Source organism: Oncorhynchus tshawytscha, linkage group LG12 (genome assembly GCF_018296145.1).
Source record: "Oncorhynchus tshawytscha isolate Ot180627B linkage group LG12, Otsh_v2.0, whole genome shotgun sequence".
In the NCBI taxonomy this organism is placed as follows: Eukaryota; Metazoa; Chordata; class Actinopteri; order Salmoniformes; family Salmonidae; genus Oncorhynchus; species Oncorhynchus tshawytscha.
In genome coordinates, this window is record NC_056440.1 from 2,000,001 (window position 1) to 2,024,382 (window position 24,382).

Sequence of the window (24,382 nt, forward strand, 5' to 3'; positions counted from 1 at the left end):
CATCATTATCATCATTATTTATCGTTATTTATCATTAGCATCATTATTTATCATTATTATCATTATTTATCATTATCATCATTATTTATCATCATCATTATTTATCATTATCATCATTATTTACCATCATCATTACTATTATCATTATCAGCATTATTATAGCCCCATTGTACTGATTGATCGTTAGGGGACAGAAAAGGCATACTTTCTTCTTGAAAATATTGACATTATTCAAAATATACCAAATTAGGATGAATTATCTGTACAACATTGTGGAAATGTGAAGATTAACTCTATGCTTTGATTACTGAGAAAGTACATGTTTTTGTTTTCATCCAAAGGACTATCAGTTAGCTGTTTTCTATTTGTCCTTTCAGTCCAATTCATTTAGCCTTATGTTGCACATCAAACAAACCAACGAGAGTTTAAACCAGATGGGATGGTGTATCGCTGCAGAGCTTAAACAACAGAAGAAATGGCAACATTAATTGTTTTCTATATACTATTAATAAAGGCATTCAGATAAACAGGTTAATATGAATGTAGATTTTTCCATTTGAAAATTAAAAATAATAAGTAATTAATGTTTCCTTCATTAGCTAGCTTCCACTCCATTGGGCTCATTTCACACCTGATTAATTCAAACAAATCATTCTTGTTCCTAGTTCATTGACATTCAGTAGTCCTACCAGGTGAATGTTTTCTAAGCTTTAGAAGAGAACAGATTTAGAATGAATAACACTATGCAAACTCTCTGTATGTTGTTGAATTGACCCGTAATACACAGTTAGTCCCAGCATTAAAAAAAGAGAGAGAGAGACAGAGACAGAGAGAGAGAGAGAAAATGGGGAGAGACAAAGAGAGAGAAAGAGAGAGACAGGGAGGGAGAGGGAGAGATAGAGACAGGGGGAGAGAGAGAGAATGAGAGACAGGGAGAGAGAGAGGGGGAGAGAGAGAGAGAGAGAAAATGAGAGAGATAATGAGAGACAGAGACAGAGAGAGAGAGAGAGAGAGAGAGAGAGAGAGAGAATGAGAGACAGAGAGCAAGAGAGAGAGAATGAGAAACAGGGAGGGAGAGACAAAGAGAGAGAAAGAGAGACAGGGAGGGAGAGCAAGAGAGAGAGAGAGAATGAGAAACAGGGAGAGAGAGACAAAGAGAGAGACAGGGAGGGAGAGGGAGAGAGAGACAGGGGAGAGAGAGAATGAGAGACAGGGAGAGAGAGAGAGAGGGGGAGAGAGAGAGAGAGACAGGGAGAGAGAGAGAGAATGAGAGAATGAGAAACAGGGAGAGAGAGAGAGAGAGAGATAGTTATGTTTATTTATTTTCCCTTTAGTACTTTAACTATTTGCACATCGTTATAACACTACAGTATACAGTGTTCCCAGGCAGACATAATATGACATTTGAAATGTCTCTATTCCTTCGGGAACTTTTGTGAGTGTAATGTTTACTGTTCATTTTTATTGTTTATTTCACTTTTGTTTATTATCTATTTCACTAGCTTTGGCAATGTTAACATATGTTGCCCATGCCAATAAAGCCCTGAAATTGAATTGAGAAGGAGAGAGACAACACCTGCCCAAGCCCCATCCTGCGATCTAAGAGGTAGCATCCAGGTGCTCAACATGCTCTGATCACACCTACTGTGATGGTCCGAGCCCAAACCAAACAAAACAACACTAGTCACTATGGAACACAAAGCTTTTACTATCTCATCCTGGAATATACAAGGTCTGAGGTCATGTGCCTTTGGCCTAAAGAGCAGGAACCCAGACTTCATCCTTGAAATCGGAAATGAACCAAGAACCAAGACCTGGGCTCTGACAGTAAATCTCAGTAAGACAAAAATAATGGTGTTCCAAAAAAGATTCAGTTGCCAGGACCACAAATACAAATTCCATCTAGACACCGTTGCCCTAGAGCACACAAAAAACTATATATACATCGGCCTAAACATCAGCACCACAGGTAACTTCCACAAAGCTGTGAACGGTCTGAGAGACAAGGCAAGAAGGGCCTTTTATGAGATCAAAGGAACATGAAATTCGACATCCCAATTATAATCCTAAATTTCAACATACCAATTAGAATCTGTCTAAAAATACTTGAATCAGTCATAGAGCCCATTACCCTTTATGGTTCTGAGGTCTGTGGTCCGCTCACCAACCAAGATTTCACAAAATGGGACAAACACCAAATTGAGACTCTGCATGCAGAATTCTGCAAAAATATCCTCCGTGTACAACGTAGAACACCAAATAATGCATGCAGAGCAGAATTAGGCCGATACCCACTAATTATCAAAATCCAGAAAAGAGCCTTTAAATTGTACAACCACCTAAAAGGAAGCGATTCCCAAACCTTCCATAACAGAGCCATCACCTACAGAGAGATGAACCTGGAGAAGAGTCCCCTAATCAAGCTGGTCCTGGGGCTCTGTTCACAAACACAAACAAACCCCCAGGACAGCAACACAATTAGACACAACCAAATCATGAGAAAACAAAAAGATAATTACTTGACACATTGGAAAGAATTTACAAAAAAAACTGAGCAAACTAGAATGCTATTTGGCCCTAAACAGAGAGTACACAGTGGCAGAATACCTGACCACTGTGACTGACCCAAAATGAAGGAAAGCTTTGATTATGTACTGACTCAGTGAGCATAGCCTTGCTATTGAGAAAGGCCGCCGTAGGCAGACATGGCTCTCAAGAGAAGACAGGCTATGTGCTCACTGCCCACAAAATGAGGTGGAAACTGAGCTGCACTTCCTGCCAAATGTATGACCATATTAGAGACACATATTTCCCTCAGATTACAAAGACCCACAAAGAATTTAAACTGGGTGAAATACCACAGTGTGACATCACTGCAGTACAACTTGTGACCTTTTGCCACGAGAAAAGGTCAACCAGTGAAGAACAAACACCAATGTAAATACAACCCATATTTATGTTTATTTATTTTCCCTTTTGTACTTGAACTATTTGCACATAATATGACATTTGAAATGTCTTTATTCTTTTGGAACTTTTGTGAGTGTAATGTTTACTGTTAATTTTTATTGTTTATTTCACTTTTGTTTATTATCTATTTAACTTACTTTGGCAATGTAAACATATGTTTCCAATGACAATAAAGCCCTTAAATTGAATTGAATTGACACAGACAGACAGACAGACAGACAGACAGACAGACAGACAGACAGACAGACAGACAGACAGACAGACAGACAGACAGACAGACAGACAGACAGACAGACAGACAGACAGACAGACAGACAGACAGACAGACAGACAGACAGACAGACAGACAGACAGACAGACAGACAGACAGACAGACAGACAGACAGACAGACAGATAGTGATGTCACAATAGGGATCAGGTAGAGTAGACGTACTTGTAGAGCACAGATCTGTTGTGGGCAGGAACCATCTGTTCTATGAAGTATCCAGGATAGAGAACAGAGATCCCTATCAGCCTCTGAACGATGAGCTGGGGCTGGAAGAGATACTGACACTCCTCATACAGACCCTAGAGGAGAGGAGAGGAGAGAGAGAGGAGAGAGAGGAGAGGCGGCAAGCATAGGGGGAGGGGAGGAGAGGGAAGGAGAGAGGTGAGAGGAGAGGGGTGAGTAGATGAGATGAGGGGAGGAGGAGTGGGAGGAGAGGAGAGGAGTGGCGCGGATTGGGGGAGGAGGGGGAAGACAAGAGGGGGAGGAGGGGAGGACAAGAGGGGTGAGGAGAGGAAAAAATATTTTTGTTAGCAAACCCTTTTCAGAAAGATAGCTGATTGCAGCTGTTACTGTACTATAAGAGGCAGAGAGGGTAGAGAGGTAGAGAGGGTAGAGAGGGTAGAGGGGTAGAGAAGGTAGAGAGGTAGAGAGGGTAGAAAGGGAGAGAGGCTGGAGAGGGTAGAGAGGGTGGAGAGGGTAGAGAGATAGAGAGGGTAGAAAGGGTAGAGAGGTAGAGAGGGTAAAGAGGTAGGGAGGGTAGAGAGGGTAGAGAGGGTAGAGAGGGTAGAGAGGGTAGAGAGGGTAGATAGGTAGAGAGGTAGGAGGGTAGAGAGGGAGAGGGTGGAGAGGGTAGAGAGGGTGGAGAGGGTAGAGAGGGTAGAGAGGGTAGAGAGGTAGAAGTAGAGAGGTAAAGAGGGTAGATAGGGTAGAGAGGTAGAGAGGGTAGAGAGGGTAGAGAGGTAGAGAGGGTAGAGAGGGTAGAGAGGTAGAGGAAGTAGAGGTAGAGTAGAGGTAGAGAGGTAGAGAGGGTAGATAGGGTAGAGAGGTAGAGAGGGTAAAGAGGGTAGAGAGGGTAGAGAGGTAGAGAGGGTGGAGAGGGTGGAGAGGTAGAGAGGGTAGAGAGGTAGAGATGGTAGAGAGGTAGAGAGGGTAGAGAGGGTAAAGAGGTAGAGAGGGTAGAGAGGGTAGAGAGGGTAGAGAGGTAGAAGTAGAGAGGTAAAGAGGGTAGATAGGGTAGAGAGGTAGAGAGGGTAGAGAGGGTAGAGAGGTAGAGAGGGTAGAGAGGGTAGAGAGGTAGAGAAGTAGGGTAGAGAGAGGTAGAGAGGTAGAGAGGGTAGATAGGGTAGAGAGGTAGAGAGGGTAAAGAGGGTAGAGAGGGTAGAGAGGTAGAGAGGGTGGAGAGGGTGGAGAGGTAGAGAGGGTAGAGAGGTAGAGATGGTAGAGAGGTAGAGAGGGTAGAGAGGGTAAAGAGGTAGAGAGGGTAGAGAGGTAGAGATAGAGAGGGTAGAAAGGTAGAGAGGGTAGAGAGGTAGAGAGGTAGAGAGGGTAGAGAGGTAGAGAGGTAGAGAGGTAGAGAAGTAGAGGTAGAGAGGGTAGAGAGGTAGAGAGGGTAGAGAGGTAGAGAGGGTAAGGGGTAGAGGTAGAGAGGGTAGAAAGGTAGAGAGGGTAGAGAGGTAGAGAGGGTAGAGAGGTAGAGGGTAGAAAGGGTAGAGAGGTAGAGAGGGTAGAGAGGGTATGAGGGTAGAGAGGTAGAGAGGTAGAGAGGGTAGAGAGGATGGAGAGGTAGAGAGGTAGAGGGGGTAGAGAGGGTAGAGAGGTAGAGAGGGTATGAGGGTAGAGAGGTAGAGAGGGTAGAGAGGGTAAAGAGTTAGAGAGGGTAGAGAGGTAGCGAGGGTAGAAAGGGTAGAGAGGTAGAGAGGGTAAAGAGGTAGGGAGGGTAGAGAGGGTAGAGAGGTAGAGAGGGTAGAGAGGGTAGAGAGGTAGAGAGGGTAGAGAGGTAGAGAGGGTAGAGAGGGTAGATAGGTAGAGAGGGTAGAGAGGTAGAGAGGGTAGAGAGGGTGGAGGAGAGGGTAGAGAGGGTAGAGAGGGTAAGGGGTAGAGGTAGAGAGGGTAGAAAGGTAGAGAGGGTAGAGAGGTAGAGAGGGTAGAGAGGTAGAGGGTAGAAAGGGTAGAGAGGTAGAGAGGGTAGAGAGGGTATGAGGGTAGAGAGGTAGAGAGGTAGAGAGGGTAGAGAGGATGGAGAGGTAGAGAGGTAGAGGGGGTAGAGAGGGTAGAGAGGTAGAGAGGGTATGAGGGTAGAGAGGTAGAGAGGGTAGAGAGGGTAAAGAGTTAGAGAGGGTAGAGAGGTAGCGAGGGTAGAAAGGGTAGAGAGGTAGAGAGGGTAAAGAGGTAGGGAGGGTAGAGAGGGTAGAGAGGTAGAGAGGGTAGAGAGGGAGAGAGGGTAGAGAGGGTAGATAGGTAGAGAGGGTAGAGAGGTAGAGAGGGTGGAGAGGGAGAGAGGGTGGAGAGGGTAGAGAGGGTGGAGAGGGTAGAGAGGGTGGAGAGGGTAGAGAGGTAGAGAGGGTAGAGAGGGTAGAGAGGGGTAGAGAGGTAGAGAGGGTAGATGAGGTAGAGAGGGTAGAGAGGGTGGAGAGGTAGAAGTAGAGAGGTAGAGAGGGTAGATGAGGTAGAGAGGGTAGAGAGGGAGAGAGGTAGAGAGGGTAGAGAGGGTAGAGAGGTAGAAGTAGAGAGGTAGAGAGGGTAGATGAGGTAGAGAGGGTAGAGAGGGTGGAGAGGTAGAAGTAGAGAGGTAGAGAGGGTAGATAAGGTAGAGAGGGTAGAGAGGGTAGAGAGGTAGAGAGGGTAGAGAGGGTAGAGAGGTAGAATAGAGGTAGAGAGGTAGAGAGGGGTAGAGAGGGTAGATAGGGTAGAGAGGTAGAGAGGGTAGAGAGGGTAGAGAGGTAGAGAGGGTAGAGAGGGTAGAGAGGTAGAGAGGGTAGAGAGGGTAGAGAGGGTGGAGAGGGTAGAGAGAGTGGAGAGGGTAGAGAGGTAGAGAGGGTAGAGAGGTAGAGAGGGTAAAGAGGTAGAGAGGGTAGAGAGGAGAGGGTAGAGAGGGTAGAGAGGTAGAGAAGGGTAGAGAGGGTAGAGAGGTAGAGAGGGTAGAGAGGTAGAGTGGGTAGAGAGGGTAGAGAGGTAGAGAGGGTGGAGAGGGTAGAGAGGGTAGAGAGGTAGAGATAGAGAGGGTAGAAAGGTAGAGGGGGTAGAGAGGATGGAGAGGTAGAGAGGTAGAGGGGTAGAGAGGGTAGAGAGGTAGAGAGGGTATGAGGGTAGAGAGGTAGAGAGGGTAGAGAGGGTAAAGAGTTAGAGAGGGTAGAGAGGTAGCGAGGGTAGAAAGGGTAGAGAGGTAGAGAGGGTAAAGAGGTAGGGAGGGTAGAGAGGGTAGAGAGGTAGAGAGGGTAGAGAGGGAGAGAGGGTAGAGAGGGTAGATAGGTAGAGAGGGTAGAGAGGTAGAGAGGGTGGAGAGGGAGAGAGGGTGGAGAGGGTAGAGAGGGTGGAGAGGGTAGAGAGGGTGGAGAGGGTAGAGAGGGTAGAGAGGGTAGAGAGGTAGAAGTAGAGAGGTAGAGAGGGTAGATGAGGTAGAGAGGGTAGAGAGGGTGGAGAGGTAGAAGTAGAGAGGTAGAGAGGGTAGATGAGGTAGAGAGGGTAGAGAGGGTGGAGGGTAGAGAGGGTAGAGAGGGTAGAGAGGTAGAAGTAGAGAGGTAGAGAGGGTAGATGAGGTAGAGAGGGTAGAGAGGGTGGAGAGGTAGAAGTAGAGAGGTAGAGAGGGTAGATAAGGTAGAGAGGGTAGAGAGGGTAGAGAGGTAGAGAGGGTAGAGAGGGTAGAGAGGTAGAGAAGTAGAGGTAGAATAGAGGTAGAGGGGTAGAGAGGGTAGATAGGGTAGAGAGGTAGAGAGGGTAGAGAGGGTAGAGAGGTAGAGAGGGTAAAGAGGGTAGAGAGGGTAGAGAGGTAGAGAGGGTAGAGAGGGTGGAGAGGGTGGAGAGGGTAGAGAGAGTGGAGAGGGTAGAGAGGTAGAGAGGGTAGAGAGGTAGAGAGGGTAAAGAGGTAGAGAGGGTAGAGAGGTAGCGAGGGTAGAGAGGGTAGAGAGGTAGAGAAGTAGAGGTAGAGAGGGTAGAGAGGTAGAGAGGGTAGAGAGGTAGAGTGGGTAGAGAGGGTAGAGAGGTAGAGAGGGTGGAGAGGGTAGAGAGGGTAGAGAGGTAGAGATAGAGAGGGTAGAAAGGTAGAGGGGGTAGAGAGATAGAGAGGGTAGAGAGGGTAGAGAGGGTAGAGGTAGAGGGGTAGAGAGGTAGAGAAGTAGAGGTAGAGAGGGTAGAGAGGTAGAGAGGGTAGAGAGGTAGAGAGGGTAGAGAGGTAGAGAGGGTAAAGAGGTAGAGAGGGTAGAGAGGGTAGAGGGGGTAGAGAGGGTAGAGAGGTAGAGAGGGTATGAGGGTAGAGAGGTAGAGAGGGTAGAGAAGGTAAAGAGTTAGAGAGGGTAGAGAGGTAGCGAGGGTAGAGAGGTAGAGAGGTAGAGAGGTAGAGAAGGTAGAGGGTAGAGAGGTAGAGAGGGTAGAGAGATAAGATGGTAGAGCGGTAGAGAGGTAGAGAATAAGAGAGGTAGAGAGGGTAGGATGCCACCTTTCCAACGAGTCAGTTTGTCAAATTTCTGCCCTGCTAGAGCTGCCCCCAGTCAACTCTAAGTGCTGTATTATAAAGAGGAAACGTCTAGGAGCAACAACGGCTCAGCCACGAAGTGGTAGACCACACAAGCTCACAGAACAGCCGAGTGCTGAAGTGCGTACTGTAGCATGTCAAAATCGCCTGTCCTCGGTTGCAACACTAAGTACTGAGTTCCAAACTGCCCCTGGAAACAACGTCAGCACGAGCTGTTCGTCGGGAGCTTCATGAAATGGGTTTCCATGGCCAGTTTCCAAGCCTAAGATCTCCATGCGTCATGCCAAGCGTGGGCTGGAGTGGTGTAAAGCTCCCCACCATTGGACTGGAGCAGTGGAAAAGCATTTTCTGTAGTAATGAATCACGCTACAAATCAAATCAATTTGTATTTGTCACATACACATATTTATCAAATCAAATCCTAGCAGATGTTATTATCGGTGTAGATAAGTGCAGTAGTATCTAACAATTCACAACAATACACAAATCTAAAGGTAAAATAATGGAATTAATAAATACATAAACTAAGACAAGTGATGTCGATGTGGCATTGACTAATATTCAGTATATATTAGAATAGAACACAGTATGTACATATGAAATGAGTAAAGCAGTATGTAAACATTATTAAAATGGAGAAAGTGGGATACGTAGTCAATTATACAACTGAAATGTCTATGTATCAGTTGAGGCTCCTCAGAGGAGGAAGGGGAGGACCATCCTTCTCAGTGAATTTCATAAAAATGTAAATTGTAAAACATTTAAAAAGTTATCCTTTTTAGATAAAACTACACTAAATATAATCACGTCACCAAATAACTGATTAAAACACTGTTTAGCAAATGTCTACAGTAGCCTCAATAGCACTCTGTAGGGTAGCACAATGGTGTGGCCGGAGGACAGCTAGTTTCCATCCTCCTCTGGGTACATTGAATTCAAAAATAAAACCTAGGAGGTTCTCACCTCCTTCCATAGACTTACACGGTAATTATGACAACTTCCAGAGGACGTCCTCCAACCTATCAGAGCTCTTGCAGCATGAACTGACATGTTGTCCACCCAATCAAAGGATGAGAGAAGGGATCTAGTACTGAAAGTATAAGCTACAGCTGGCTAGCACTGCAGTGCATAAATAGTGGTGAGTAGTTGCCTCAAAGAGAAAGAAAGACAACAATTGAACAGCTTTGAACAAATGAATTTGTTCCAAAATGAAGGAGAAGCAAGAGAGAAATGTATTCATTTATTGCCACCAGGTGTAACTGCTTACTGACTGTAAATGTTTGTAGCAGGTTCACTAACACATGAGTTCTATTAGCTATATTGACTATGACGTTACTTTATCTAATATGGTGACAACGATGTAGGCTGTGTGTAGCGGTTTGGCTTGGAAAGGTTTTTTCTCCTGGTCACGTACAGCTGATGTGTTGTGCACAAGCGAAAGGAAGAGAAGGAATACAACGTGGCCGCTATGAGAGTGAACTGTGTTTCCTCGTGATCAGGGGTGTATTCATTCCGCTGATTCTGTTTAAAAAAACGTTTCTTAAACGGAAGCAAATCGAATGAAACGGCGATAATATACCTGAATTTGTCCAATAGAAACTCTCGTTTGCAACTGTTGGACTAATGATTACACCCTAGATCAGGCAAGAGTGTGCAAGGCGGTATTGACTGTCACTGTCCTCAAATTTGTCTCTATCTCTCAACCACTGACAGACCAGCCAATCAGTCGCATGCTTGACACTCCAGCTGATTGTTGAACTGACAGACCAGCCAATCAGTCACGTGCCTGACGCTCCAGATGATCCATGGAGAATTCCTGATTCTACCTGAATTATGTTGGAGAGGCTTCCATTAAAGACGACCCTCTGTGTTCTGTTAGACAGGTAACTCTTTATCCATGTTATAGCAGCGGATGTAAAGCCATAACACATATGTTTTTCCAGCAGCAGACTAGGATCGATAATATCAAAAGCTGCACTGAAGTCTAACAAAACAGCTCCCACAATCTTTTTATAATCGATTTCTCTCAGCCAATCATCTGTCATTTGTGTAAATACTGTGCTTGTTGGTTGAATGTCCGTTCCTATAAGTGTGCTGAAAGGCTATTGTCAATTTATTTACTGTGAAATAGCACTGTATCTGATCAAACACAATGTTTTCCTGAACTTTACTAAAGGTTGGTAACAGGCTGATTGATCGACTATTTGAACCAGTAAAAGGGGCTTTAAAGCGATTACAGCCTCCAGTCTTCTTGGGTATGACGCGATTACAGCCTCCAGTCTTCTTGGGTATGATGTGATTACAGCCTCCAGTCTTCTTGGGTATGACGCGATTACAGCCTCCAGTCTTCTTGGGTATGATGTGATTACAGCCTCCAGTCTTCTTGGGTATGATGTGATTACAGCCTACAGTCTTCTTGGGTATGACTCGATTACAGCCTCCAGTCTTCTTGGGTATGATGCAATTACAGCCTCCAGTCTTCTTGGGTGTGATGTGATTACAGCCTCCAGTCTTTCTTGGGTATGATGTGATTACAGCCTCCAGTCTTCTTGGGTATGATGCGATTACAGCCTCCAGTCTTCTTGGGTATGATGTGATTACAGCCTTCAGTCTTCTTGGGTATGATGTGATTACAGCCTTCAGTCTTCTTGGGTATGATGTGATTACAGCCTCCAGTCTTCTTGGGTATGATGTGATTACAGCCTCCAGTCTTCTTGGGTATGATGTGATTACAGCCTCCAGTCTTCTTGGGTATGATGTGATTACAGCCTCCAGTCTTCTTGGGTATGATGTGATTACAGCCTCCAGTCTCTTGGGTATGACACGATTACAGCCTCCAGTCTTCTTGGGTATGACGCGATTACAGCCTCCAGTCTTCTTGGGTATGACACGATTACAGCCTCCAGTCTTCTTGGATATGACGCGATTACAGCCTCCAGTCTTCTTGGGTATGATGTGATTACAGCCTCCAGTCTTCTTGGGTATGATGCGATTACAGCCTCCAGTCTTCTTGGGTATGACGCGATTACAGCCTTCAGTCTTCTTGGGTATGAGCCTTCCAGTCTTCTTGGGTATGATTACAGCCTCCAGTCTTCTTGGGTATGATGTGATTACAGCCTCCAGTCTTCTTGGGTATGATGCGATTACAGCCTCCAGTCTTCTTGGGTATGATGTGATTACAGCCTCCAGTCTTCTTGGGTATGATGTGATTACAGGCTCCAGTCTTCTTGGGTATGACGCGATTACAGCCTCCAGTCTCTTGGGTATGACGCGATTACAGCCTCCAGTCTTCTTGGGTATGACGCGATTACAGCCTCCAGTCTTCTTGGGTATGACGCGATTACAGCCTTCAGTCTTCTTGGGTATGACGCGATTACAGCCTCCAGTCTTCTTGGGTATGACGCGATTACAGCCTCCAGTCTTCTTGGGTATGACGCGATTACAGCCTCCAGTCTTCTTGGGTATGACGCGATTACAGCCTCCAGTCTTCTTGGGTATGATGCGATTACAGTCTCCAGTCTTCTTGGGTATGATGCGATTACAGCCTCCAGTCTTCTTGGGTATGATGTGATTACAGCCTCCAGTCTTCTTGGGTATGACTCAATTACAGCCTCCAGTCTTCTTGGGTATGATGCGATTACAGCCTCCAGTCTTCTTGGGTGTGATGTGATTACAGCCTCCAGTCTTTCTTGGGTATGACGCGATTACAGCCTCCAGTCTTCTTGGGTATGACGCGATTACAGCCTCCAGTCTTCTTGGGTATGATGTGATTACAGCCTTCAGTCTTCTTGGGTATGATGTGATTACAACCTTCAGTCTTCTTGGGTATGATGTGATTACAGCCTCCAGTCTTCTTGGGTATGATGTGATTACAGCCTTCAGTCTTCTTGGGTATGATGTGATTACAGCCTCCAGTCACCTTGGGTATGACGCGATTACAGCCTCCAGTCTTCTTGGGTATGACGCGATTACAGCCTCCAGTCTTCTTGGGTATGACACGATTACAGCCTCCAGTCTTCTTGGATATGACGCGATTACAGCCTCCAGTCTTCTTGGGTATGATGTGATTACAGCCTCCAGTCTTCTTGGGTATGATGCGATTACAGCCTCCAGTCTTCTTGGGTATGACGCGATTACAGCCTTCAGTCTTCTTGGGTATGACGCGATTACAGCCTCCAGTCTTCTTGGGTATGATGTGATTACAGCCTCCAGTCTTCTTGGGTATGACGCGCGTACAGGCTCCAGTCTTCTTGGGTATGACGCGATTACAGCCTCCAGTCTCTTGGGTATGACGCGATTACAGCCTCCAGTGTTCTTGGGTATGACGCGATTACAGCCTCCAGTCTTCTTGGGTATGACGCGATTACAGCCTTCAGTCTTCTTGGGTATGACGCGATTACAGCCTCCAGTCTTCTTGGGTATGACGCGATTACAGCCTCCAGTGTTCTTGGGTATGACGCGATTACAGCCTCCAGTCTTCTTGGGTATGACGCGATTACAGCCTTCAGTCTTCTTGGGTATGACAGTCTTCTTGGGTATGATGTGATTACAGCCTCCAGTCTTCTTGGGTATGATGTGATTACAGCCTCCAGTCTTCTTGGGTATGATGTGATTACAGCCTCCAGTCTTCTTGGGTATGACGCGATTACAGCCTCCAGTCTTCTTGGGTATGACGCGATTACAGTCTCCAGTCTTCTTGGGTATGACGCGATTACAGCCTCCAGTCTTCTTGGGTATGATGTGATTACAGCCTCCAGTCTTCTTGGGTATGATGTGATTACAGCCTTCAGTCTTCTTGGGTATGATGTGATTACAACCTTCAGTCTTCTTGGGTATGATGTGATTACAGCCTCCAGTCTTCTTGGGTATGATGTGATTACAGCCTTCAGTCTTCTTGGGTATGATGTGATTACAGCCTCCAGTCTTCTTGGGTATGATGTGATTACAGCCTCCAGTCACCTTGGGTATGACGCGATTACAGCCTCCAGTCTTCTTGGGTATGACGCGATTACAGCCTCCAGTCTTCTTGGGTATGACACGATTACAGCCTCCAGTCTTCTTGGATATGACGCGATTACAGCCTCCAGTCTTCTTGGGTATGATGTGATTACAGCCTCCAGTCTTCTTGGGTATGATGCGATTACAGCCTCCAGTCTTCTTGGGTATGACGCGATTACAGCCTTCAGTCTTCTTGGGTATGACGCGTTTACAGCCTCCAGTCTTCTTGGGTATGATGTGATTACAGCCTCCAGTCTTCTTGGGTATGACGCGATTACAGCCTCCAGTCTTCTTGGGTATGATGTGATTACAGCCTCCAGTCTTCTTGGGTATGACGCGCTTACAGGCTCCAGTCTTCTTGGGTATGACGCGATTACAGCCTCCAGTCTCTTGGGTATGACGCGATTACAGCCTCCAGTCTTCTTGGGTATGACGCGATTACAGCCTCCAGTCTTCTTGGGTATGACGCGATTACAGCCTCCAGTCTTCTTGGGTATATGATGCGATTACAGCCTCCAGTCTTCTTGGGTATGACGCGATTACAGCCTCCAGTCTTCTTGGGTATGACGCGATTACAGCCTCCAGTCTTCTTGGGTACTGTATGACTCGATTACAGCCTCCAGTCTTCTTGGGTATGACGCGATTACAGCCTCCAGTCTTCTTGGGTATGATGCGATTACAGCCTCCAGTCTTCTTGGGTATGACGCGATTACAGCCTCCAGTCTTCTTGGGTATGACGCGATTACAGCCTCCAGTCTTCTTGGGTACTGTATGACGCGATTACAGCCTCCAGTCTTCTTGGGTACTGACACGATTACAGCCTCCAGTCTTCTTGGGTATGACGCGATTACAGCCTCCAGTCTTCTTGGGTATGATGTGATTACAGCCTCCAGTCTTCTTGGGTATGACACGATTACAGCCTCCAGTCTTCTTGGGTATGACACGATTACAGCCTCCAGTCTTCTTGGGTATGACGCCTCAAGCTTGACACACCTGTATTTGGGGAGTTTCTCTCATTCTTCTCTGCAGATCCTCTCAGGCTCTGTCAGGTTCAATGGGGAGAGTTGCTCCTGCGTTGTCTTGGCTGTGTGCTTAGGTCCGTTGTCTTGGTTGTGTGCTTAGGTCCGTTGTCTTGGCTGTGTGCTTAGGGCTGTCATCTTGGCTGTGTGCTTAGGTCCGTTGTCTTGGCTGTGTGCTTAGGGCTGTCATCTTGGCTGTGTGCTTAGGTCCGTTGTCTTGGCTGTGTGCTTAGGTCCGTTGTCTTGGCTGTGTGCTTATGGCTTTTGTCTTGTTGGAAAGTGAACCTTCAACCCCAGTCTGAGGTCCTGTGCGCTCTGGAGCTGGTTTTCATCACGGATCTCAGTACTTTGCTCCGTTCATCTTTCCCTCAACCCTGACTAGTCTCCCAGTCCCTGCCGCTGAAAACATCCCCACGGCGATGCTGCCACCACCATGCTTCACCGTAGGGATGGTGCCATGTTTCCTCCGTCATCTTATCTCTCAGCTCTCTTCCTGTAATCTTACAAGTTAATATAATATTAATTCAACTTTTTATTATTTTTATTCTCTACAAATGCATCTGATAATATGGATAACATTTTAGATAACTTGGATATTCCATCCATTGATATGGACATGTGCTGGACAACCCTGTGCATCTTGATGAGATAGTTAATGCAAAGTGACAAAGCCCCAGGCCCTGACGGCTTCCCAGTCGATTAAAAACTAAATTCTCAGATAAACTCGCCCCATTTCTATTAGATATGTTCACCAACTTAAACTCAAGATCCGGCAGAAGGTGGTGGATCCCTACCATCATATCTGATGATCAAACGGGCTTCATTCAATAAAATGACATTTATTCATAAAGCCCTTTTTTACATCAGCGGATGTCACAAAGTGCTGTACAGAAACCCAGCCTAAAACCCCAAACAGCAAGCAATGCAGGTGTAGAAGCACAGTGGTTAGGAAAAACTCCCTAGAAAGGCAGGAACCTCTGAAGAAACCTAGAGAGGAACCAGGGGTGGACAGTCCTCTTGTGGCTGTGCCGGGTTGAGATTATAAGAGTACATGGCCAAGATGTTCAAACGTTTATAGATGACCAGCATGGTCAAATAATAATAATCACAGTGGTTGTAGAGAGTGCAACAGGTCAGCACCTCAGGAGTAAATGTCAGTTGGCTTTTCATCGCCGAGCATTCAGAGTTAGACAGCAGCTACGGAAGAGAGAGTCGAAAACAGCAGGTCTGGGACAGGTAGCACGTCCGGTGAACAGGTCAGGATTCCATAGCCGCAGGCAGAACAGTTGAAACTGGAGCAGCAGCACGACCAGGTGGACTGGGGACAGCAAGGAGTCATCAGGCCAGGCAGTCCTGAGGCATGGTCCTAGGTCCCAATGCTCAGGTCCTTGGGGAGGGGAGGGAGAGAGAGAACATTAGAGGGAGCATACTTAAATTCACACAGGACACCGGATGAGACAGGAGAAGTACTCCAGATATAACAGACTGACCCTAGCCCCCCAACACATAAACTACTGCAGTATAAATACTGGAGGCTGAGATAGGAAGGGTCGGAAGACACTGGCCCCGTCCAACGATACCCCCGGACAGGGTCAAACAGGCAGGATACTACCCCACCCACTTTGCCAAAGCACAGCCCCCACACCATTAGAGGGATATCTTCAAACCACCAACTTCCTACCCTGAGACAAGGCTGAGTATAGCCCACGAAGATCTCCCCCACGGCACAAACCCGTATGCAAAGAGCTACAACTATTTTCCAATGTACGTTATACTCTCTCTTTATGTTTCTCCAGACCCCGAAATTGTTGTTTCTCTTGATCCGGAGAAGGCTTTCGACCGGGTGGAGTGGGAAAATGTATTTAAGATTGTAGGAAGATTTGATTTTGGGTCCAATTTTATCTCATAGATACATCTGCTCTATTCTGCTCCAACAGATAGCATGCACACCAACTCTAAACATTCAAAATGCTTCCCCCTCTCCAGAGGAACCCGTCAAGGGTGCACTATATCCCCGCTCCTTTTTGCACTTACGAACAGCTTTCTTTGGCCTTAAAATTATCACCATAATTCACTGGAATCACAAAGTGTCACTACTGACCTACTATTATATATCACCATGTAACCTCTGTCGATAGCATATAACACATTTGGATCATTCTCAGGTTACAGATTGAACATTCAGAAAAGTTAATGTTTTGCAATTAACCCCGCTGCCAAGCTAATTCCCCATGGCCTTTCCGTTTGTCGCCCTCTGGTTTTTACTATTTAGGTGTGAATATAACACATTCTCTAGCAACTCTCCATAAAACTATCTTTGCAAGATTAGTCACACGAGTTAAAGTAGATTTACAACGCTGGGATAGTCTGCCTCCCTCCTTAGCTGGCAGAATCCAATCTGTTGAAATTAACATTTCTATACCTTTTTCAATGTCTTCCGATCTTTCTTCTGAAATCATGTTTTACCAGATTAGATAGGCTCATCGGGCATTTTATCACCTAGGATAGGTAGAAAGAAGGGGATAAGATGGAGGATTGGCACTTCCAAATGTACTGCTTTACTATTGGCCAATATTCAAAAGATTATGGTCTGGTGTAAGTACCAACTGGACCAACTTCATTAGAACTCCTGCCAATCATCCTCCCGCTCTGCCCTTGTGTCAAAGTATACTAGATATCACAGAAGGTTGGTGGCACCTTAATTAGGGAGAACATGCTGTGATAATGATTGAGGCGGAATCAGTGGATTGGTTTCAAATACATTACCAGTCAACAGTTTGGACACACCTACTCATTCAAGGGTTTGTCTTTATTTTTACTATTTTCTACATTGTAGAATAATAGTGAAGATGTCAAAACTATGAAAAAACACATATGGAATCATGTAGTAACCAAAAAAGAGTTAAACAAATGAAAATATATGTTATATTTTAGATTCTTCAAAGTAGCCACACTTTTCATTGATGATAGCTTTGCACACTCTTGGCATTCTCTCAACCAGCTTCACCTGGAATGCTTTTCCAACAGTCTTGAAGGAGTTCTCACAAATGCTGAGCACTTGTTGGCTGCTTTCCCTTCACTCTGTGGTCCAATGAGCCTCAAAATTGAGCTCAAGTGCTTCCTGCTTCCATTGATCATCCTTGAGATGTTTCTAGAACTTGGCTGGAGTCCCCTGTTGTCCCACAGTTGACAGTGTATGTCAGAGCAAAAGCCATGAGTTCGAAGGAATTGTCTGTAGAGCTCCGAGACAGGATTGTGTCGAGGTACAGATCTGGGGAAGGGTACCAAACCATTTCTGCAGCATTGAAGGTCCCCGAGAACACAGTGGCCTCCATCATTCTTAAACGGAAGAAGTTTGGAACCACCAAGACTCATCCTAGAGCTGGCCGCAGCCAAGCTGAGCATTCAGTCGAGAAGGGCCTTGGTTCCAAAGTTCCTCTGTTGAGATGGGAGAACCTTCCAGAAGGACAACCATCTCTGCAGAATTCCACCAATCAGGCCTTTATGGTAGACTGGCCAGACAGAATCCACTCCTCAGTAAAAGGCACATGACAGGCCACTTGGAGTTTGCCAAAAGGCACCTAAAGGACTCTCATCATGGCCTGTGTGTCTCCTCATATTTATAACACCAGTGAAACAGGAATTCATGGCTCACCACTGAAGTGTTCATAATCACTCAGGTGAACTTAAAAACATAAATATTAATGGGAATGTACTTCAGTTAGATTTTACTCATAATAATTTCTAGGGGTGCCAATAATTCTGGCACACATGTTTCTGAGAAAATCTTTATTTCGCATTCATTTTTTTTTCAATCATTTTACTTCAAATAAAGGCTAGATTTTGTTCTAATATTTTCAAATATTATTAGCCCATTTTGCTCATATTTACCAAGGGTGCCAATATTAGCGGAAGGCATTGTATATCTCATTAGTTAGGTGTTACACCCAGATATATCTCATTAGTTACAAGGTGTTACATCTAGATATATCATTAGTTAGAAGGTGCTACATCCTGATATCTGAATAGCCAGGTGCTACATCCTGATATCTGATTAGCCAGGTGCTACATGCAGATGTCTGATTAGCCAGGTGCTACATCCTGATATCTGATTAGCCAGGTGCTACATGCAGATGTCTGATTAGCCAGGTGCTACATCCTGATATCTGAATAGCCAGGTGCTACATCCTGATATCTGATTAGCCAGGTGCTACATGCAGATGTCTGATTAGCCAGGTGCTACATCCTGATATCTGAATAGCCAGGTGCTACATCCTGATATCTGATTAGCCAGGTGCTGCTACATCCTGATATCATGCAGATGTCTGATTAGCCAGGTGCTACATCCTGATATCTGATTTAGCCAGGTGCTACATCCTGATATCTGATTAGCCAGGTGCTACATGCAGATGTCTGATTAGCCAGGTGCTACATCCTGATATCTGAATAGCCAGGTGCTACATCCTGATATCTGATTAGCCAGGTGCTACATGCAGATGTCTGATTAGCCAGGTGCTACATCCTGATATCTGATGAGCCAGGTGCTACATCCTGATATCTGATTAGCCAGGTGCTACATCCTGATATCTGATTAGCCAGGTGCTACATCCTGATATCTGATTAGCCAGGTGCTACATCCTGATATCTGATTAGCCAGGTGCTACATCCTGATATCTGATTAGCCAGGTGCTACATCCAGATATCTGATTAGCCAGGTGCTACATCCTGATATCTGATTAGCCAGGTGCTACATGCAGATGTCTGATTAGCCAGGTGCTACATCCTGATATCTGATTAGCCAGGTGCTACATCCTGATATCTGATTAGCCAGGTGCTACATGCAGATGTCTGATTAGCCAGGTGCTACATCCTGATATCTGATGAGCCAGGTGCTACATCCTGATATCTGATTAGCCAGGTGCTACATCCTGATATCTGATTAGCCAGGTGCTACATCCTGATATCTGATTAGCCAGGTGCTACATCCTGATATCTGATTAGCCAGGTGCTACATCCTGATATCTGATTAGCCAGGTGCTACATCCTGATATCTGATTTAGCCAGGTGCTACATCCTGATATCTGATTAGCCAGGTGCTACATCCTGATATCTGATTAGCCAGGTGCTACATCCTGATATCTGATTAGCCAGGTGCTACATCCTGATATCTGATTAGCCAGGTGCTACATCTTGATATCTGATTTGCCAGGTGCTACATCCTGATATCTGATTAGCCAGGTGCTACATCCTGATATCTGATTAGCCAGGTGCTACATCTTGATATCTGATTTGCCAGGTGCTACATCCTGATATCTGATTAGCCAGGTGCTACATCCTGATATCTGATTAGCCAGGTGTTACATCTTGATATCTGATTAGCCAGGTGCTACATCCTGATATCTCATTAGCCAGGTGCTACATTCAGATATCTCATTAGCTGGTGTTACATGCAGATATCTCATTAGCTAGGTGTTACTTCCAGATATCTCATTAGTTAGATGATGTTACATCCATATATCTGAATAGTTAGGTGACCGATTGGTTCGAGTCGGTCTAATGTAGCAAAATTTGAAATGTTTTCTTACATTAGATAAAATTAGAGACTCAGAGCTAGAACATGGTATATCATACACTATAGTTGAGGAACAATGGGAAAGTAATTCTGCTTTGAAAATTGGTCAACTTGTAACGTCACTTTTGAGAAAACGTCTACACCCGTTCAGCATCATTCACACCCTCTTAAGCTTTAGCCTCAGCCATCTCTTTAAGGATTCACATGTGAGGCCATGCACTAAACAACCAAAGAGTTCAAGACTAAAGGCTGTTTTATACTACGGATGTGTTGGTAAATGTAATCTGGAGTGCCAGAGTGTGCTCTGGGCGTTGGTAAACTCAGATTGTTGTCAGATTGGCCGTTCAAAGTGTTTCGCTCTAGGAGCTTTCAGAGCTCTGGCCCAAGGTTTGATCAAAGCATTCTGACCTCAAAATGGCAGTCAAATACCCAAGCTAACTGGCTTGAGGGCTTTGAAATCGGCGTAGATAACCAAAGAGAATTTACCAGCTACATCTATCGACAGTTGTCGCAGTGACATCGTAAACATTCTATTGAAATGGTTACTTGCACAGTGGAGTCTTTTGTTTAGACATGTAGCTAGCTATCTAACTAAACAATGAACCATAATCCCAACTCATAATGTTTACTACCCTGCAGGAATCTGCAGGTAGCTAACCAACCAGGTTCAATGTTAGCTAGCTAGCTAACATTAGGCTTTAACTAGGCTTTAACACCTTAGGCTATTTCCCTAACATCTGGAACTAAGGACTAATAACTAAGAAAATTAGATCCAAAAGAATTAGTGTAATTTGTATCAAATGCAACCTTAAATTACAATTTAGGCAAAAAAGACAAACTCAGCTCTAGCATTCATTGAATCAGATGACTCATTTCTCACAAAACCCACTGATATTGCCAACTACTTTAAAGATTCTTTCCCAGAGGGGGGCTCAAGATGGTGTGATAATGGAGTCACTTAAGATGGCGGCATGAGAGGGTGGAACATTTCTAGCTGAGGAACAATTTGAGGGTTTTCTCACAAAGTTGATAAAGTTGATCATTTTAGGCTGCAGTTGAATACCCCAACCAAGGAGCAACTTCCAAAGAAGCTGAGAAGTGACCCATCAATGAGCCAGCTACAGGACAACATCGTCCGCATCCTCACGGCTAAAATCAAAGCGAGAGCAGATAACATCATGGATTTGGTGTAAAAGAACACTGTCAGTATCGTTAACCTGAATAAATCGATTGATTTCAGTGCTGAGGAAGTAAAAACTCTGAAGCAGCAGAACGCAACATTCAGGTTGCAAAGCAGGAGCTGAAACTCACTGAAATGGCGTCAAAGGTAAACGAGAATGACCGGTATAGTCGGAGATGGAATCTTCGAATTTATGGAACAGCAGAAAAATCTAACGAGAACATCAAAGCAAGAGTGAAGGACATTTGCAGGGCAGAAGAAGAGGAGTGAAATGTTGTTGCAGGTTCTCTGGATGTAGTGTACCGCCTGGGTAGGCTGAGAGATGGGGAAAATAACCAGCCACAACGACCAGTTATCATGAGATTCATCACCAGGACAGTGAGGGATATGACATGGAAATGTGCAAAGAAATATGACTATTAAAAGAACGACAACCTGAGGTTCAAGGGGATCTGACAGCATTTGACAAAGAAGCTCGGAATCGTCTGTGGTGATGATTGAGAGAGCAAGGAAGGAAGGGAAAAGTGCATACTTTGCGGGAGCCAAGCCTTTTGTTAATGGAAGGGAAATTCACGCTGACGCCTAGTTTGTTGACTGCTGGATTTATCAAGTTGTGCAGGACTGAGTTTTATTTGCATTCGATAAAAGTTTCTATTTCTTGAGGAAAGAGCTTTTTGTGAGCCAAACTTTTACTTATTTTTTAATGGCAGGGAAATTCGCACCGACACTTAATGTTAGCTTGATGGCTATTCGTTTTACCAATTTACGGCACAATGTTATTTGCAATTGTATGAATATATATATATATATATAATTTAGGTCAAACACTTGCAAAGGACTGTTTTTATTTGCAACTAGTAAGAACATTTCTTTTTGTAAAAGTTTAATATTAATATTAATTAATTAATTATTAATATTCTTCATATAGTAATAGTAAATGTCCATTTCTGTTTTTTCTATTAACATCATGGACATCAGGGAAATCTGTAATATTTGAAAAGGAAATCTTTATTTTTGTATTGTAAGGGTAAGAGTGCTGACTTTTATTTAATTCAGGAAACTCATGCCTGTTCCACAGATACTGCGTTTTGGAAGTGTCAAATGGGGGAATGATATTTGGTTTTCATTTGGTACTAATGGGTCAGCAGGTGTCGCTATTTTAAAAGGCAACTTTAAGAGTCAAAATCAAATCAAATTGTATTGGTCACATACACATGGTTAGCAGATGTTAACGCGAGTGTAGTGATATCCGTGCAGTAATATCTAACAAGTAATCTAACAATTTCACAACAACTACCTTATAAACACAAGTATAAAGGAATGAATAAGAATATCTACATACAAATATATGGATGAGAGATGGCCGAACGGCATAGGCAAGATGCAGTATACAGTATATACATATGAGATGAGTAATGTAGGGTATGTAAACATTGTATAAAGTGGCATTGTTTAAAGTGGCGAGAGATACAATAATTACATCCAATTTTTTATTATTAAAGTGGCTAGAGATTTGAGTCAGTATATTGGCAGCAGTCACTCAATGTTAGTGGTGGCTGTTTAACAGTCTGATGGCCTTGAGATAGAAGCTGTTTTTCAGTCTCTCAGTCCCAGCTTTGATGCACCTGTACTGACCTCGCCTTCTGGATGATAGCGGGGTGAACAGGCAGTGGCTCGGGTGGTTGTTGTCCTTGATGATATTTTTGGCTTCCTGTGACATCGGGTGGTGTAGGTGTCCTGGAGGGCAGGTAGTTTGCCCCCGGTGATGCGTTGTGCAGACTTCACTACCCTCTGGAGAGCCTTACGGTTGTGGGCGGAGCAGTTGTCGTACCAGGCGGTGATACAGCCCGACAGGATCCTCTCGATTGTGCGTTGGTAAAAGTTTGTGAGTGTTTTTGGGGACAAGCCGAATTTCTTCAGCCTTCTGTCTGTGTGGGTGGACCATTTCAGTTTGTCACATATTGAGTGATGAAGCAGATAATACAGGGAGATGGATTATACTATTGGTAGATGTCTACCATGTTCAATTCATCGCTGGAAATACTTATGCTTCCAATAACAAGTCAAGTAACTGTATTTTATTTAGAGACATTGAGAGTAAAATAAGTACAATTATGTCTAAATTTACATTGGCCAAAGTAATATGGTGTGGAGATTTTAACACAGTATTACATGATAATCTAGATATATGGCCTCCTAAGGATAGCAATTATGTTTGTGAGATAAGGAATATATGTCTAAGGTTAGGTGTTCTAGATATTTGGAGACATAAGAACCCAGATAAGACTATGTTTACATGGAGTATCAAAGATGTATCTATACAATCCCATATTGATTTCTGGCTGATATCTGAAGATATGGCTGACAAGGTTGATACAGTCTCGATTGAACCATTGATTTTAACAGACCATAAAGGGATCTCAATAAAGATAAATATGCATGGTTTGTCAACCAAAAAAAGTTAGTAAAGGTTACTGGAAAATGAACTACTAGAGAATGAAGTATTTAAGAAGGAAGTAGCAGGAATTAATGATAAATAAAGGAATTGTGCCTGTGTTATGAATACGTTTGGAAGTTACTGGGACCTAATGAAATTTGATTAAGGCTTTTGGCTATTTCAATGGGGAAAGAAATTGTTCGTGCCAAGAGAGAGAAAGAATATGACATCATAAAGGGAATAGTGGATTATACTAATAGAAAGTGAACTAACTAATCAGGATTTACTGGAGCTATCATCATTGCAAATGCAATCAGACTGTAGGACAAGTAGTAGGTCCCCTGGAAATGATGGTTTAATAAGAAAGTTTTATTTATTATTTATCAATGATAAATTGATTCCTTTCATTCTTGCTATGTTTCAAGAATCAATAGAAAAAGGGGAGTTGCCGGCTTCCTTAAAGCAAGGTGTAATTACTTTGATTCCCAAACCTAATAAGGATAGTCTTTATATAGACAACTGGAGACTCATTAGCCTGTTGAATAATGATGGGAAATTATTTGCCCTTGTATTTGCTAAGAGGTTGAAACAAGGCTTGCATAATATAATTGATGAAGAACAATCTGGTTTTATGCATGGTTGACACATTAGTAATAACATCAGGTTGATCTTAGATATGATTGACTATAATGACCTCATCCTTGATGATGGTTTTCTTATATTTGTTGATTTTTATAAAGCTTTTGACACTGTAGAACATGAGTGTATGTTCAAAGCAATACGTTTTTTGGGGTTTGGTGACTATTTTTTGAAAGCAGTCCAAACGTTATATAGTGGTTGTACTAGTTCTGTAAAATTAGCTCACAGGACAAACCAAAGATTTGATATTGGCCGTGGCATTAGGCAGGGCTGCCCAATTAGTCCATTTGTATTTTTATTGGTTACTCAAATTATGGCCCTTCATATCAAGAAAATGAATTTTCAAGGTGTTTCAGCACTTGGCAATGAATTTAAACTATGTCAACTGGCTGATACCACCATATTTTTGAGAGACAGGAATGAGGTTTTAAAATTAGTTTCCTGTATTGAAGACTTTAGTTTCGGGTTTGAAAATTAATATCAATAAGTCAGTCTTATTTCCACTCAAGGATTGTGTTTTACAGGAGTATATGGTATCCCACTTAAAGATAAGGTCACTTATCTTGGAATTGTTATAAGCAAGGATGAAAAACAAAGGAGTGAATTAAACT

The 24,382-nt window shown here is 44.0% G+C and overlaps 1 protein-coding gene across 1 annotated transcript in view; it reads right to left on the reverse strand.

Moving 5' to 3' along the window:
• The window catches only part of tmem8b (transmembrane protein 8B), a 291,112-nt gene that overhangs the window by 133,040 nt on the left and 133,690 nt on the right, over positions 1 to 24,382 (reverse strand). Inside the window, exon 4 of the mRNA XM_042331174.1 lies at positions 3,405 to 3,538. Within this exon, the coding sequence (XP_042187108.1) occupies positions 3,405 to 3,538 (134 nt within the window). The remainder of the gene's footprint in view (positions 1 to 3,404; positions 3,539 to 24,382) is intronic.